Below are 19106 nucleotides of genomic sequence, written 5' to 3'. Positions count from 1 at the left end.
ATATAATCCTGATAGCCTTTTTTTGAAGAATGTTAAGTTTATGTAGAGTGGATGTGTATGTGTTTGCCCAAACAATGTTACCATAACTCAAATATGTATAATATAATATGTATGTAATAGAATGTTTGAGGCGATGTTTTGCTGTTGGTTTGGAATGAAATAAATAAAATTTGAAAAAATAATCTACTAGATTATCTCCTGTTCCTAGTAGTAAGTAGTTTAAACGTACAGAGCATTTTCTTCCAAAAAATCTGAATAAATTTACAGCAAAAAAACAAATGATTTTCATTTTCAATTTCTCAACATATATCATAGTATAGTAATTATTGGTAGGCAGTATGCTAAGTAACATAATTGAATAGTGCTAGTTTCTTTTCTTTCATTTTACATGCTTTCCGTAACCAAGATGTCATTGTGAAATAATTATTATTTTCAAACCATGAGTTCATTATTTTGGTAGTAATACTTTCATATTTGGTAACTCATTATTTAATCATCACATCAAAAATATATGTAGCCTTAATAATACGTTTCAACTGAATTGGTATTGCTTTAAGGATAAACAAATAGTCATTTAACCAGTTTGTTTTACATATTAATTTCAATAATATTGTGTTCGATGGGGTTTTGTTGATTGATATAAAGTATTTTAGTTTTAATGTGACTGTATTAATAAGATATGAGAATTTTTATAAACAATATCTTTTAACTTCTGTTGAGGTAGTTTCACCTTGTTCTCTTTGTAACAAATTAAAATTAAACAAAATAGTTCTTTAAATTTCTTTCTTTATTAAATGTAAATAAAGATGTAAAATAAATCTAATCAACTAGTTTATGGAAACAGCGACATACCTGTTCACCTGCAGTAGTGTCTTATCTATATTTCGCGCCACCCCAAGCCCTCCCTCTCCTGATTTTAGTTGGATAAACAAAAAAAAAACACAAATAATAATAATTTAGATATGATTTTCAAAATGTTATATCGCCCGCTAAAGTTTCATAAAACCTCCCAATATTTCATTCTTCCAAGTTGAGATAATACAGTATTCATAATAGTGTGTAAATGTTTATGTTGCATAGTTTTTGCTGCTTATGCAGCAAACTCCTGCTAATTTGATTGGAACTCGAATTAGTGATTATTAAAATAGTGACTCCGGGAATTACGTTACGTAATTTTGTTGGTTAAGGCTTCCTGTTACAACCGTTAATGTATAAAACATCAGCTAATGTCGAAACAACCGTTAATGTAGAACATTCCACCGCTAATGTAGTAAAACCTCCAGCTAATGTAGAAACACCAACAGCTTATGTAGTAAATAATAAAAATCAACATCAGCTAATGTTTCGTTTCGTTTATTTTTCCACTCACTTATATATATAATTTAAACAAACATGAGTATACATATATTAAATGTGGGTGGATGGAGGTCACAGTAAGTTCACTGAACTTTAAGTCGTGACCTCCGTAGGCCTATAAGTATAGTAACAATGCTACGGAGTAGACTAAAATATAAATATATAAAAGTGAAGGTACATAAAATCAAAAATTAAAAAAAATTATAGAAGTTAAGATAAACCAGGCAGTTATATAATATAATGATAAAAGGGATAATGATAACCATTAGAGTATAATATGAAATATAATTAAATATGGTATAATAACAAGTATAACGATACAATGTAGCGGTGATTATTGAATACCAGGGTGAAGGATTTAATGCCATGTATCACCACCAAATAAATAAGGATAAAAGATCGGAGAAAAATTATGTAGCATATTCTGACACCATTTTGTGTTTGAAATTAGATTGAAAACTAGAAATGGAAGATTTCTGTTTAAATTCATTTGAGAGTTATTTTTCTCATAATCGACCACCCAATCGACCAAAAAAATAAATAGAAGATCGTCGAGCCTTAACATTTAAATTATCAAAGATATAATTGTTTACAGAGGATCGGGTTTTATAGGAATTGCGTTCGTCAATTCTTGTAAATAGTTAAAGCACTAAAATGTGAAGGCAGTAAATTGTTAGATAAACGGTACATAAATGTAAAAACGGTCAAAAGCTTATGTAGCAACGAAAATTTCCTCCCAGCTTGTAGTTACTATCGCCAGCTAATGTAGAAAATGTTATATATTTTACAAAAATGTCTAAATCATGGGCAAATGCATCGATCTTTACTTAACTATTCTTTCCACCTCTCGTAAGCAACCTACTTTCTAAAACGACCACACATCGTACGTAAGCAACCATCTCTGTTAAGCGAATGTTTTTAATTGTACAAAAAAATTGAGACCTATATAATTATATATAAACACATTAGGCACAGAACATGAATTCTAAACCACCCGGTGATATACTGAAATTTGATTAATTAATTTGAACAATAAAGATAAGGAAATCTGGAGGAATGAGAAAAAAATTGCTTCAACCAAAATTTGAACCCAGAACCTTCTGCTTGATATGCAGAAGTCCTAACCATTAGACCACTGGGGCTTTCAAGGTATTGTTCAAACTCGATTAGATAACTACTCTTTAACACTCTCGGCGTGGTACGGCAGAACAGCACTAGTTCCTCAATTGTACGCACACGCATCACAGACCAAATTGATACGCCCTCATCTTTTAGTATTTTATTCATGAAGGGGGATCTCCTAAGAAAATCTATTATATATATAAACACATCAGGCACAGAACATGAATTCTAAACCGCCCGGTGATATACTGAAATTTAATCAATTAATTTGAAAAAATAAAGATGAGGAAATCTGTGAGAATGAGAAAAAGTCGCCCAAACTGACATTCGAACCCAGAACCTTCTGCTTGATATATATAGGCCTAAAAGTATCATTTTGAAGATCCTATTTGTGAATTGATATACCACAAGATGAGGAGCATCAAAAACACTGTCCAATCGGACACAAGAATACCATAAAATTGCCAGTAGTCTAAAAAGGGTAGTAGGATGTCCGCAAATCAAGCAGAAGATTCTTATGTTGAATATTGGTTGGATTGTTTTTTTTTTCTTATTCTCAAAGATTTCATCATCTTAATTTTTTTTATATTATTTAATTTCCAGTATAATATCACTGGTCAAGTTTTTCTATATAAAATTTTAAATTTGTTTATTGAAATAATGATTATATATTTTATTTGTTATAGGTGATGTTGAGACATCAAGACAAAATCTAGGTATGTTATATTAATTATGGTAATGATGTAGATTAAGTCTGTTTTCACCTTGACCAGAGGAAAGGTATGAGCCAATACGTTTGAGGCAGATACTAGATGCAGGGGCTGTCAGCAGTTCTGATTTTAAATGCTTGATGGGACCTCCCAGACGGTCTCCCATCCAAGCTCCAACCAGGTCCAACATTGCTTAACTTGGTGATCAGACAAGAAAACCGGTGTTTCAACATGATAATGCCGTATCATATCATGTAGTGCATGAACAAACAATAAACAGAATACAATTTGTAGAATTTAATTCACCACCATTTCTATGGAAAATTATACAATAAAGGGCGCCCTTAAGTACCATTTTGTCTTGCACTACTACTCGACCTTGGTTATATTCCTGCCCAATGTGAATAGTTATATGGTAAGCGCTGGCAATTTTGCAGGCATCTATACCAGCATCTATACCGGCATTTTTCCAGCACGCCTATGAGAAAGGGACTTTTAAACCAAGATACATTATAGCAAATAATTTTTAGCTTTAAGTATTTAATGTTTAATTTGTTTTATCACATGCCGGTACAGGTCCTTCCAGTATAGGTGTGTCTTCTGGTACAGGTGTATCAAACCGAGGCATTCGGCAAGGTAATATTCACTCTTTAGTTACAGTACTACTTACATTTAGAAAAATATATAGAATAAATTTATGCTTATTTTTAAAATAGGCACTGGAAATGTCTTGAATATGGGACCTACTATTCCCATGAACATAGACTGGAATTGTGTAAATTATATTGATCAATGTATCTGACTGACTGTAAATTGAACCCGAGATATGACTTACTTTGAGTTTTAGTTGATAGAAGATTGGAATATTTTGTTAGGAAAAAGTTTTTTTATATCAGTGCTGTCATAGTTTTGTAAGATGTTTTTATCTATAGAAATCACCTGGTTTAATAAGATATATATAATATATTATATATAATAACATTAAAATGGATACATTTAAATATGTTTTGAACATACTTGTTGATGGTATTAATTTCTTGACTCAATTCTTAGTGATATGTTGAGTTAAAGGTTATGGTTACTCAATAATAGTATAATTGTTTGTTGCAGAAACAAAGAATCCATTGGAAGACAAACTCAACAAGTTAAATTATGATCTCAGTAAAGTATTTATGAAGTATCAGAAAAGAAATAATTTTTTGAGATGTTGTCTCTTTGAGCACATTGCATTACAGGTCCTTGGCAATAGAGATTGCATAGCAAATGATTATTTCAATGAACTCTCTGAGAAAGGATATATCAAACCAACTGATGTTGGTCTTCTGCTAGAGATTGCTAGGCTATCAGAACTTAAAGATGCTAAAGAGTTTGTAGAACAATATATGAGGGACAACAATGTTCAAAATACTGATAGACATAGGTTGACCCCATATAGGAAAAGATTGTGCAAGGCATTGACACAGTTTAACCCAAATGAAATCAATAAGATTAATGCTTTTTATAAGTTGGAATTATCAACCATTTGGGATGTCGCATTTGAGTTAGAGAGCAAAAACAAATTAGTAGATGAATCACAGAGAAAGGAGTTTGCTAACATTCTTGGATCAATTCCCAAGAAGATACTTGGTATGTACAATATTTTTTGTATTATGTAAACATGCTCTAAAATAATTGTCTATAGAGTAGGTGTTGTTAGTAAAAATATTAGTTTTTATGAAAAGGTTTTTCTGGTGGTCTTTATTTTACACTGACATACTGTATTGATAAGAAATACTAAAAGTACAGTACATTTTCTCACATCAGATCAGACCATATGTTTTAGTATGTGGCTGCCTTGAATGAAAACTTCAAAACTATTGCAGAGAAATTCATTTTTAATGCTAATTTATTTTTTTTTAAATAAACAACAGACAAAATAGCTAATAGTATTATTAAAGACACCTTCCCTACAATTTGTGACGTTTGTAAAAATAATACATACATATTACTTTAAAAACAATAAACCAGGTCATTCCTTGTCGTAAATGTACGTTTTATGGTAAATTATGATAAAAAGTGAGAAACAATGCACTACCTAAGTAGCTCGCGGCGATGAACTCTCGTGGACGGTCTTTAGGCCTAGCCTAGCTAGGCTTAGTTTTGTAGGCCTAGCTGGTAAACATCGGTAACGTACAAACATCGTACGCTAGCTATATACCTAGCCTGACGTTGTATAGTTGCTGCATTAATTGTCTTTTTATTTTTGCCAGACTCCGTTGATACAAGTTGGGGAAAACCCGGTATTTTCACTGAAAAGTTAGGAGTCTTCCATTTGTTTTTGCCTCACGATCGATCGAAAAGTGGGTGAATTACATACGAAAAACAAAAATATCAATCCGCGCGCAATGCATTTTGGGATTTATAGCGGGCCGCTATAATTATTAGAATTGGCTTATTTTTCACATTTTTAACCATTTAAAGACGAAAAAAGTTATCGCAATAGGACCATATAGTATTATTTTAACATTAAATATAGTTTGTGATCTTAAATTAGATCTAAAAATTGTAGGGAAGGTGTCTTTAATGTCACCAAGTTGATTTAATGATAGATGATACCACACACACTGACATGAAATTATTTTACAATATTAAAAAAAAATCTTACATCTTCACAGATGAGCAAGATGATACAGCGACTACTACACAAGCCAGTGAACAAGGTATGATCCATTGATGATACAGTCAAGTGTATAAATACTAATTTTAATCTACATTTTGTTGAACCAAAATTGAACCGTTCACCCGTTGAACCGTTTAGCTTAACTCTTTCCCTGCGTGTACCCGGTGTTACTGGGTATAAACAAATGTCGTTGAATTGCGTGTACCCGGTATTACTGGGTATAAACAAATGTCGTTGAAATGCGTATACTCGGTATTACCGGGTATGAGAAAAATTATTATTTATTTGTATTTGCCTATAATATATAGCACCCTTTAATGAACTTGAAGATATTTGCAATTCATTAAAACTAATTTTTTAGCACAACATGCGCCCTCTATAGTTAATATCGTCTTAAAATTTCTATTTCAACTTGCGCCCTCTATCACATGTTATTATTATTATAACCTTGTAATTAAAATTATTTCGACCTTGGAAAGTTATATTCTTACCTATAATGGCACATAAATATCCTCCAGTTTCCAATTTACCCATATCATATCATTTATTTCGCCAATATACAGTGGTACAAAGTAAGACATAAAATAAAACATTACAAAAGTAAATCAATGAGGCCGGATTACCTAAAAGTTATAAATTTCCACATCGAAATACTTACATAAAGTGAATAACACACAACAAAAAACATGAATTCCTATAAAATTGAGATAAAACTATAAAATTCTGCAATTGATTTATATAAAATATTGTTAATTTAAATAGATAGAATTAAGAAAATATTTTTAAAATACACATATACATGTAGAGTTTAAAACAGATTGGTAAGATATTTCTTAGGGCTATGCTTAAAACAGTTTATATTAATTAATAGTTGGTCGCAGAAATCCGCAGGCAGATCTCTGAAATGTCTAACAAAAAAATTAAAGACAGAGTTATGAAATGAATCAGTCCGAGCTATAAAATTATTACGCAACTTAAGATTATTAACATGTCTGCAATTTAATAGATAAATATTTAAAAACTTTAACATCATATAATTTGTACATACATTTGGTAACAAAATTGACATCAGATTAAGGCGTTTCAAACGTTCAGGGTAAGGGACACTGGCTGATCTTGGGAAGAATGTACGAGTGACCCTCCTTTGGACAGATTCAAGAGCAGCGATGCCTTTTTTAAGAAAGGGGATCCAGGCAGGTAAACCGTAATCAATGTATGGTTTAACTAACGATATATATAGTCGCAATATAATAGCTTTATCACGACATTTGACAATGCGTCTCACAAAACCAAACATGCGATTAGATTTAGATTTAACATATTGGACATGATCGTTTGTGAGTTTGCGATTCAGGTGAATTCCAAGATATTGTGAGTTTGCGATTCAGGTGAATTCCAAGATATTTAATGGAATTCATAATGGACAATCTATCATCTCCAATAAAATAATCACATGCTTGTTCAAGACGACTGTTAGATCTAGTTATGTGATATCACAAAACATTTGTCAGTATTTAGTAGCATTTTGTTCGTCACACACCAGTTGTTAATAGCATGAAGATCCAACTGTAAAATCATTTCATCATTATGGTTATCTTTGTTTCTGATGGCTCTGTAAATGAGAGTATCATCAACATATTGTTGTATCTGTGATTCAATGCAGGAGGGGAGATCGGTTACAAAGAGATTAAAGAGGATTGGTCCAATCCCTGAGGAACCCCGGATTTTACCAATATATCCTCGGAAGTGAAGCCCCTAAATGTAGCTCTTTGAGATCTACAGGATAGGTAGGATTTAAACTAGTCCAGCATTGAATCACAGATACCAAAATTATGTAATTTATTTAACAGAATCGTATGGCTAATTTTATCAAAAGCTTTCCGCCAATTGAGAAAAATCGCATTGATATGGGGCGGAGAATGCTCATCAAGTGTTTTAGACCAATCAGTTATAACATCTGTAAGTAAGGTGGTACAAGACCTACCCCTCAAAAAGCCATGTTGTTTTTCGGAGAGAAGTGTATTTTCTTCAAGAAAAGATAGTAACTTTTGAGCAACAACTCTCTCAAGCAATCTACCAATTGTAGAACATAAAGAAATCGGTCTATAATTAGAAACATCACTATAGTCATCTGACTTATGGATTGGAATGTTAGCTGCCTTCATTTCAATGGGAAACACACCAGTGCTGAGAGATAGATTAAATATTTTACAAAACGGTTCAATTATGTAGATAGCAGCAATTTTAATCATAGTTGTGGTTATTCCATCAGGTCCAGGAGATTTACCTGTTTTTAGTTTGTTAATAACAGATAATATCTCAGCACCAGTGGTTTGGATATCAGTGAAATTGGTGTAGCCAGCATGCGAAATACAAGAATTATTATTTAAAAGGTGGTCAGGGTCGTCATGAGTAAAATTAGCTGAGAATCTTTTATTGAAGGCCTCATCAATGATCTTTGGGTTGTTGACACGATTACCCTCGATGACAAAGGTATCAGTGCCGGGTTTAGTCCTGGAGCTTCTAACGAAGGACCAGAACTGTTTACAATGGTCATTTTTAAGGAAAGGTTCTTTAGATAACTTTTATATGATTTTTTAATTTTAGATTTCAAGTCATTACAAATACGTTTGTATCTATCCCACTTGTCGTTATTTACAGACCTAATAGCTGCTTTATAAAATCTATTCTTTTTTCCAATTAAACTAAGAATCTCCCTTGAGGTTTTTTAGGGCGCTTTTTGGCCGACCTTAGGGGCACAACATCGTTAGTAGCTGCAATAAATTTACATTTAAAGTTTAACCATAACTCATTCACGTCAGTGGAATCACAGTTCCAGTTAATATTTGCGAATTTTTCAGTTAAACGTTGGAGACAAATTTTAGAATAATCATAAAAAATACCTGCTGGTCTTGAAATGTTCTCCTTTAAGATACAAAGTTTGAAGGAAACTCCTTCATGATCACTGTCGACACCTGGATGAGGTTGAATATCAGCTACCATATCAGTACTACTAGAGTAAACATGATCGATAATTGTATTAGCCGAAATTCTTATTGTAATGCGTGTAAAAGTTAACATCTACTGTGCTTTGCATATTTCGTTGAAATTGTGCCAGTAGATTTAAAATTAATGTTAAGGTCACCTGCAATAATTATTAAACTGTACAAATGGGCGTCCACTAACACTTGATCGACACATTCCTGGAGCTTTTCGAAGAAATCCACTCTGCTATCCGGAGGTCTGTACAGCGTCCCTGCTAAAATGTTCCCGTGTTTTCTTTCAATTGTACACCATATTAGCTTGATTCCGGGACAGGAATAATTAAGACATGGTGTCGCACGCAAATCCTCATGTACCGCAACAACAACACCACCTCCTTGACGATTGCGATCCTTTCTAAAAACAGCATATTCTTTGGGGAAAATTTCAGTGGAATTTATATGACCATCTAGCCATGATTCAGTCATAAAAACGATGTCAATTGTTTCAGCTACAAGCACTGATTGTAAACGCAATGACTTGTTTACAATGCTGTGAGCGTTGATATTTAAACAATTAACACCACCTTTAAGTGCATAGTTGGTTACGTAACCACCGAGTCGCATACCTTCGTCTCCAACATGTTGTGCATTTTGTGGTCCAGGGTTTTCTTCAATATCTCCACATAAGTATAGATTATTAAAGGAGACTTTTCCGTAAAATGTTTGAGATGAAGAAGTAGAATTATCATACCTCCTATATGGTGCAGAGTAATGGCCATGCTTGGTACGCCGTAAAAATCTAGGCCTAGGTTGTAGTGGTGATTCATACCAACAATCTCTGCTGCGACAAGATGAGTTAGGATGAACAACATATGATGATAAGTATTGGGCTCGAACCGCATAAACATCCACAAAGCATAAACATATCAATGCTAGGCATATTATGTTAATTCGGTAAATAATAGTAGTAGCCATAGCTAAAATCGTTTGACTTAACACTATCCAGGAGCGGAAGATTTAACACGTCCGCTCACAACGCTACCAACTATAACCCACCCCCATAGGGCAATATCATGTTCATAATATTCTGCAAAAAGAATTCTGAATTAGTTTTTAGTGTTTCTGTAACCGTGATTTTTTAGAAAAATTTCATTTTTCTACGATTTTGACCAAAAATGTTATGCCTATAAAACGATAAAAATAATTAAAATTTGTTTGATATTTTTATTCGTTACACATATCTTCATTAATATCCAGTGGGAAAACCATATTCCATTAAAATTATAGAAAAAATAGTTTTTATCATGAATTGATAAAAAAACAGGAAATCCAAAATAGATGTGATGATGTCATTAATATGCAAATTAGCTTTTTTTTTGTTACTTCCAACCATAGACCAACCTTTTAAAATAATTACAAAATTATGTCATTTAGTATTTTTTTGCAAATTTCTTAAATGCATATACGCACATAGCTGGTACTAATGCTGCTCAGTGAAAGGGTTAAATCAACAAAAACATTTTCAATGAAATAAATGTTTGTGTATATTAAATAATTAATAATTTTTTGCCATCTGCCACAATTTAAATTCCCATCTTATTAAAATAATAATAATGACAATGGCAGTAAATAAGAAATAATTGATTATACATAATTGGATAAAATCATGCATAATTGTATTCTTTCACAAGAGTAAAAAAAAAACCCTACTTTTTCACAGATGTGCAAGATGGTTCAGTGACCTCTGCATTACCACAGTCTGACATCCAAGGCAGTCAACAAGGTAGGATCCATTGGTTACATTTTAAACTAAAACTAAATAGACATATTATAATAATAACTGTAGCACATTTTGAGTTAATCAAACTGTATACATTTTAGATGAAAATGTATAGTTATGTTACTCTCCAAAATGAACATAGACAGTCATTTATTTCAACATGTATAACTCATAAAAAAATCAAAAGCTTTGTCATTTAAATGTGTAATGTATAAATTACTGTCTTTTCTGTATTTTTGTTGAACAGAAGTAACAAAACAATTAGATTCAGATTCACCAGTTACTGTTAATGAGGAATTTCAAAAACCAATGAAGAAACTGATGATTGAGGAACAGGAAAGAAAACTTGAAGCAGAGAGTGGTGAGTTTAGGATCATAAATCAATTTACTTTTTATTTTATTTCATCACTACACTAGTCAAGTGAGTTACAAAGTTGAACAATAGAAAATGATGAATAGACATTTATTTAAACATATATAACTCAATCAACAATTGTCTAAAGCTGTTCTTTAATATACTGTTCAATACATAATGTATACATACATATATAAACTATATTCTGTATATTTGTCTTTATAACAGAAGTGACAAAGGAATTACCATCAGATTCACCAGGTACTGTTAAGGAGGAATCTCATACACAATTGGAACAGAAAATTAAACCTAAACCAGAAACTGGTGAGTTGAGTCTCATAGAATAATTTGTATATGGTTAATTTGGCCAGTTGTTGTTGCACGCCTTTGTACACTCAGTCTGTTGGAATTCAGTATGTTACATAACTAAATTCTTCTTCATATTATGGTTCTACATACAATACAACACATACTGACATGAAATTATTTTACTAATATTCCAAAAAATATTACATCTTCACAGATGAGCAAGATGATACAGAGACCAATACACAAGAAAATGAACAAGGTACAGTATGATTCATTTTTGGCCATGATTACATGTATCTATTACAATTACTAACAACATTGAATTGAGCCAGAATTAATTACGTTAACCTGTTGAAAATGGTTAAGCACCACTAACCTATCAGTAACATGTCAACAAAAACAACAAACTTTTCTGTATTTTTGTTGAACAGAATTAACAAAGCAATTAACATCAGATTCACTGATTACTGTTAATGAAGAATTACAAACACAAATGAAGAAAGGGATGATTGAGGAACAGGAAACAAAACTTGAAGCAAAGAGTGGTGAGTTAAGGATCATAAATCAATTTAGCTTTGTCATTTAAATGTGTAATGTATAAATAACTGTCTTTTCTGTATTTTTGTTGAACAGAATTAGATTCAGATTCACAAGCTACTGTTAATGAGGAACTTCAAACACAAATGAAGAAACTGATGATTGAGGAACAGGAAAGAAAACTTGAAGCAGAGAGCGGTGAGTTAAAGATGTATTGTCCCTTTGACTAATTCCAAAAAAATAAAAGATTTCGAAAAAAAGTGGGTCATTTTGAAGTATCATAATAGTTATTAACTTTCACCAAAAATTAGTCTGAAAAAAAAATCATTTAACTGAAATACAGACGTTTTTTTGTTCAAAAAATAACTTTTACTTCCAGTCAAAGTTTTCGATCAAAAACATATCTCATAATGCAATGTGCTTGTTTGGCTACTCTGTATGCATAATCATAAAACTTCCTCGCGATCTGTGTGAGAACACCTTCTCAACCGTGACGTGTTGTAAACAATCCTAATTAGCATCATGCATAATGTATACTCGTGGTTTGAAATCTTTGTTTACTTTCGCTCACGACGATTTCCCAGACGAAATGTAATCAAATTAATTTGTTAATTACGTAAATTTGTTGTTTTTGGCTCGAATTTTTGACTTAAAGTGAATAACTTTAATATTACTTTGATATGGCCAATTTAAATTTTGAATATTTTGACCTTCATTTTCTGTGTTTCAAGGGACAATACATCTTTAAGGATCATAAATGAATTGAAATCAGTTCTCGTACTTGGCTTAAACTTTGCTACAGCACCTTCAACTATACCGAAGGAAGAGATCATCCAACGAATAGAACCCACTTTGACAAGTCTGCACTATATTCAAACATCGACTGCAGGCTCACCCTAAACTCCAACAGAGAACCGCACTTTCTGCAGAAGAAATCTATATGTTACTTCAACTATGTCTAACATCTACCAACTTCAAGTGGTGTGATCAATACTTTGAACACACTGAAGGCACAGTTATGGGGTTTCCTTTTTCCCCGGTCATTGCCAACATCTTTCTGGAGGAGCTCGAACATCTAGCACTCTACTCCCCCAACAAGCTACCAAAACTCTGGTTCTTTTCAGAACTAATATATGTGGTGTACCGCAAAATTTATTTTAACATTTGATTTCGCCATGCAAACCTTCAAACAATATAGATAAATACAATAAGATCTGTTAGTAGAGCATTTCATAAATTTGCAAATATTAGTGAGTTGATTCTAATAATAGATCTGTATTGACTTTGAATGTTGGCCTCATCACTGCAATCACGTATAAGAATATGACTAAGATAGGTACCTTTCTCAAAACAAACAAGTTTTTTACGAAAAAGTTTAGTAATGGAATTACCTTCAAGTTTACAAGTACAAAAGATTTCTTATCATTAAATATAACATCATTCTCTTGAGAAAACTCTTCACAAACAAGTACTGAGGGATCAAGTAAAACAATGTCATCCGCATAACTAAACTCAAAATAATGTTACTACATTGGCAACCCTGATTCAAACCATTTAGTCTAGAGTTAAGAGTACTACCCTATTAGATACTGTAAATTGATTGAAAACAGAGTTACCCCAACATAACACAAAACTTTGTTTGTCATACCAACACTTGAGCAATTTGACAATACAAAGATTCATACTGTACCATTGTTAATGAGCTTACTATAAACATAGAGATATTATAGTTCACTATAATATCTCTATGCTATAAAGAGTCCACGGTGATTGACTCGATCAAAAGCCTTACTGGCATCTAGAGAGCAGGCAAAAACTGGGCCGCTACCATTTCTATTGTAGTAGTCAATGACTAATGACAATTAATACAAAGATACACGTATCAGTCGAGTGTTTTGCTTTAAATGCAAATTGGTAGTCGTTGGATTCCAATGAGTTACTGCAGTGACCGATCAAAATAGATTCAAAAACCTTAGATAATACAGATGCTAAAGCAATAGGTCTATAGTTGTTCTTATTAGTAATATTAACTGATTTACAATCGGCACTAGAATAACTTTAACAAGATCTTTAGTTACATGACTATGACCAAGCATAGCATTAAAGCATATATAACTCAATAAGATATTAACCCTTTCAAGACCTGGCCCGTATCCCATATGGGGTAATTTACTGTCCCAGGATGCCAGGCCCATATATGTACAGGATAACTTTTTGGGGTCACTGAATTGCACTTTTTGAGCATTTGACCTTTGACATAGGTAAAAAAAAATCCAATTTTTCGGAAGGCCAAAACATTTTACATAACATAATAAAACCAACAATTGCTGAAAGTTAGTCATAAAAATGTATTTTTGTATTTTTCCTAAATTAAAAATACCTTGCATCTTCAAAGGGTCAAGTTGTTTACTAGAGCATATTTAATGTATGTACAACTAGAGGGTACTCCGAGAGTACAAACCTCCGCCTACTACATAAAATGTCCCCGGAAATTACTTCTAAGTGTAAATAGGCTAACTGCACACTAGAAAGTTGAGAATGAGAGTTTGGTGTAATGGTTATGTATCCAGCCTCTCACAGTTGAGATTGCTGGTTCAAGTCAAGTTTTTTTTTTTTTAGTTTTTTTTTGTTTCTTTTTTTTTTGTGGACCTTGATCTTTGACCCTGACCCTTTAAAATTTAAACATAATTATATGATGAGTCATTGATCATTGTGGCTAAGTTTGGTGAGAATCGGATAAAAACTGTGGTCTCTAGGAAGTAAAATAGTTTTTTGTTAGTTGTGACCTTGACCTATGACCTTTCCCCTCACAATCGAAATCGTCCAAGCTTTTGGGGCATAGATCATTGTGGCCAAATTTAGTGAGAATCGGATGAAAACTGTGGCCTCCAGGCTGTTCACAGACACACACACACACACAAACATACAGGGGTGAAAACATAACCTCCTTGGTGGAGGTAATAATAATTTATTATTATACTGTATGTAATTGTTCTGATACTATGACACATATGTCAATGTAGACAATTAACCATTACAGTGTGTTATATGCATAGATGTGATTGCAGAAAACATGCAATGAAATAATAGGAATAAAGATTGTTTCAATTCATTTCCAAAATATTTTAAAATAAAACTAGTTTGTTAATAAATATAATTAATAAAAAGTAATTCAGTCATGTGGAGAGTCATAAGTTCTATTTAATCAATTTATCAATCTTATGAAATATATATTTAACGTTCATCATATCTAGAAAGTAAAAATCTAAACATAATTTAAAAACACAGTGTAAATATCTACAATAGAATTGAGTATTGTATATACTGTTCATATAGTTATGAATAAGCTAGTGTAATGTTGATCAACAACAGAAACTGGCCACAATAAAAAAAAACCATGAAAAGCTTTTTTGTTATGTAACTTTGCTTAAAATATAACTATAATATATAAATAATTTCTGCATGATATAAATAAATACATGTGTATGATACATCAGTTTGAAATAAAAGAATTTGCATTGTGTAATGAAGACAATTGTGGCAATGGCTATTTATCAAATACCATTAAAGTAATATCTTACAGTAGATTTCTATTCTGCAGATCAAATTATGGAGGTAATTATGGGCTCTACTGGTGGAACACTTCATCTTAAGGAGGCAGACATCAAGTTGCAGATATATGCTGGAGCAATTGAAGGGAAGAAAGTTAAAGTATCACTAGAACATTGTTTTGGGGAAACAGACATGCCTCTACTTCATCCTCATGAAACCATTATATCACCTATTGTTAAATGTGGACCAGAAGGCACCATCTTCAACAAGCCCTGTTTACTGTCATTTCCACACGATGCTATAAATGAAGAGTTTTGGGAATTCACTCTACTTGTTAAAGATCGCATTCAAGATGAATGGAAACAAATAGCATTGAAAAGTGATGAAAAGGATGTACAGTTTACTTTAAGCAAAGGTCTATGTTGTATAACGTTAAATCATTTCACTTTTTTTACACTAAAGGGTCTAGAAATATTATTTCGTGGTATAAAAACAATGTCATTATTAGTTTTTGGAAAGATGCTTGGTGTTGAATACCAACTTGAAACAATACTTTGTAAGCCGTCAGATAATCAGGTAATTACTATTTGTTAAACTGCATTTGAATAATGTATATATCTTATTTTACTGTTTAAAATATAGACATTAACTATTAAATACAGTAGTTGCTTTGTCACAATTTATTCTAGAAAGGATAGATCTTGTATTTTATCAATAATGCTGTAGCTAGAGAAAACATTGAATTAATTAAATTAAATTGTCATTTTTATTTATTTTAAAAATGAAAAGTGCAAGAAAAAAAATTCATTGTGATACACCTAACTCCAGATCTGGGTGTTCACAGGCACCTACATTTAAATTTATTATAATTTTATGTAATAATTAACTACACTGTCAAGATGTAAACATGATTGCATTGTCTAGCCTGCTCTTCCTTCGAATAATTATCAAGAAACAATGTACCAATAAAAATAACATAATAAATGCGTTGTTTGTACAGGCAATAGAACAAGAACACATGCGAAGTGGTGAGCAGATGTTAAGATCACCTGTAGAAATACTCTCTATGTATAATGACATGAAAATTACTGTTGAAGTATTAGACAATAAATGGAAAATTCAAGAGGCCTCTAAAAAACCACAGGTAAAAACATGTGTTGAATAAAAATGTAATACTATATACATTATTATACAAATTATAGATATTATACAGCATTACTATGGTAGGTTGAAATGGTGAAGTATATAATTATATTAAATCTAGGACCCTAGAATAGGCAGCCGAGTATCTTAATCAACAAACTACAACTCTGCACATCAAATCATTTTTTATATGACTTTTTTTGTAGATTGTCCCTGCTAATTACCTATGGCATACAAGACCAACAAAGACGTTTCTTTTAATAAGAGGTAATTCATTATTAAAGGCAAGAGTGTTACTGTCACAGGAGTCAAATAATATTGATCCAGTACTTGTGAATTGTAAGTATTTGAAATTCTTTGGTAAAAAAACCAAATAAGTGTCTTTGGTTGCAAATATATACAAATAATCTGTGTTTGTTTTATATTGAAATAATTATTTTATTTGTTACAGGTGTTGTTAATACATCAAAACAAACCTTGGGTATGTTATTTATTCATTCTCTTGTACTAATCTATACATTGTTATAATGTTCCATTCCACAGCACAGAAAACTGGCATTCTGTACTACAAAAATGTACTTATTTAGTGCTACCTGTACCTATAAATAAGAAAAGCCATTCCTTATTTAAAATGTCTTTATTGATTATTTATAGGCAGTAGTAAAGACATAAATGAAGGAGCATCATTGAGTAACCAATGTCATCCAAGTGAAGGTAAGTTACTAGTAGATAATATAATAATATGATTATTATCCAAATGATGATGATGATGAAGTTAGAATACTGATAGTGATGACTTTAGAATTGTAATATTTCTCTTTAAAATGTCAGATTAACAGGCATCTATATATTAATGCTACTAAATTTTTCGCGTAATTTTATGTATCTCCTCCAAAACCACAGAAAGGTACGTGCTCACATTTGGCACACTGATGTTTATTGAGGGGCCGCACACGATAGGCTATGTCACTTTCCTGAATTTTAAGGATAAACACTAAAAAAAGGCAAACAATAGCAGTAATTTGACATCTCAGCGACTATGTTACGTCACTGTATAAACTACGCAACCTCCTCTACAAACACCATGCTGGGCCGCTAAATAAACAGTCTTTAGTCAACCGTATCGAATGATCGCGCCGTTGAAGTTTTAATTAATTACACCTATCCTTGGAACAGAATGTGTTTTGTAAATCACGGTTTGGCTCAGTGAGCAAATCGCAGTGACCATTGATATCAATGCTTAGTATGTTCGAGTTCAATCCGCGACATGTGTAATAATTAAGTATCACCGTTTAAAGCTAAAAATAAAAACTAAACCACAATGTTATTACAAAACTAGCAAAAAAGATACGAAAAAATACACACAAAAAAACGTAAATAAAAAAAAAAAAAAAGAAGAAACACACACATTAATAAAACGAATCCAAATGAGTGTCATTTTTCCGCTAAATATCAAATATCAACGAAAAATACACCCAAAATGTTTGTGTCTGCGAACGCATTTCGACTACTTTTTGTGTTGAGTCCGTAATCATAATCTTAATTCGATAACTTACCAATTCATATTTTATCATTAAAATGTTTTAATCTCTGCCGACTGATTGAAAGAAGTCTGTCCCGCTCATGCACTTTCTGAGACGCACCCCAAATCCAGTATTGCTTTCATTTTGTAGCTTACAGATATTTCAAAGTAAAGGAATACTCTGTGTATAACAAAATCAATGGCCGTAAGTATAGTTCCGAATTGTATTGTTGACAGTTTGTTTGTTTTAAAAAAAACAATTTGTCTGACCGGGAAGCGATTTTTTATTTCGTACAGAAGTTCGGACCCCTTATGTGAAAGATAGTTAAGTTCCTAAATATAACTAAACCTAACCCTCTAAATAATCTCTCTCACTATAAAGTAAAAAGCACTTGCTCATCGGATTCGAACCCCATACATCGACATGTAAAGTCCATAGCCTAATCCACTCGACTACACAGACGGCTCGACAGAAAACCTTTGTATTAGCGAATTGTTAGCTCATTTCTAACGTAGCTTATGGACGTGATTAATGAATATTCATGTTTATTTTGTGACGTCTCATGAGGGGTCCCCAACTTATGTACGAAAGGAAATATCGTGCCCGGAAAAGTAAGCATTTAATATACTTAATAATCATGCCATGCGAATTATTATTATTAAGGTAGACCACAATTTAATTACAAAAGTAGCAAGTACGTAACAAATCTCCCATACAAACACATTGCAAAATATCAAAACCAGTGAAATAAAAATAAAATGTAAATAAATAAATTTAGCAATACGTTTTTCCGCAGCAATGTGTTTTTCATTCGATTTTTGTCCACTTTTTTATCTCTACGTATCAAATAATTTAATACACCACGAAAAACACCCAAAATAATATAGTGTTTGCGCGCATCATCTAATTTACACAGCACAATTTTTCTTTAGCGTCTTTTATTTTCCAGTCAAAACTAAAGTCAAAGTTCTATATCCACTGTACTATTGCTTTAATTGTTTAGCCTACATATTGAAGTGAAGGAATAGTGTATAACAAACCAATGGCCGTAAATACAGTAGTTCCAAATTTTAGTC

General features: G+C 32.0%; 2 protein-coding genes across 2 annotated transcripts in view; both read left to right on the top strand.

The window, feature by feature from the left end:
• Positions 1–19106, top strand: part of LOC144838181 (uncharacterized) — a 160082-nt gene that overhangs the window by 117024 nt on the left and 23952 nt on the right. The gene's annotated exons all lie outside the window — the stretch shown is intronic.
• LOC144837170 (UNC5C-like protein) lies at positions 15434–18562 on the top strand. Its single transcript, XM_078692184.1, has 6 exons — positions 15434–15940; positions 16365–16508; positions 16714–16846; positions 16959–16988; positions 17162–17221; positions 18546–18562. Exons 1-6 carry the CDS (start codon positions 15434–15436, stop codon positions 18560–18562), a joined length of 891 nt encoding a protein of 296 aa, XP_078548310.1.

Source organism: Antedon bifida, chromosome 3 (assembly GCF_963402885.1).
Source record: "Antedon bifida chromosome 3, ecAntBifi1.1, whole genome shotgun sequence".
Classification (NCBI taxonomy): domain Eukaryota; kingdom Metazoa; phylum Echinodermata; class Crinoidea; order Comatulida; family Antedonidae; genus Antedon; species Antedon bifida.
This window is presented reverse-complemented; position numbering and strand designations above follow the sequence as displayed.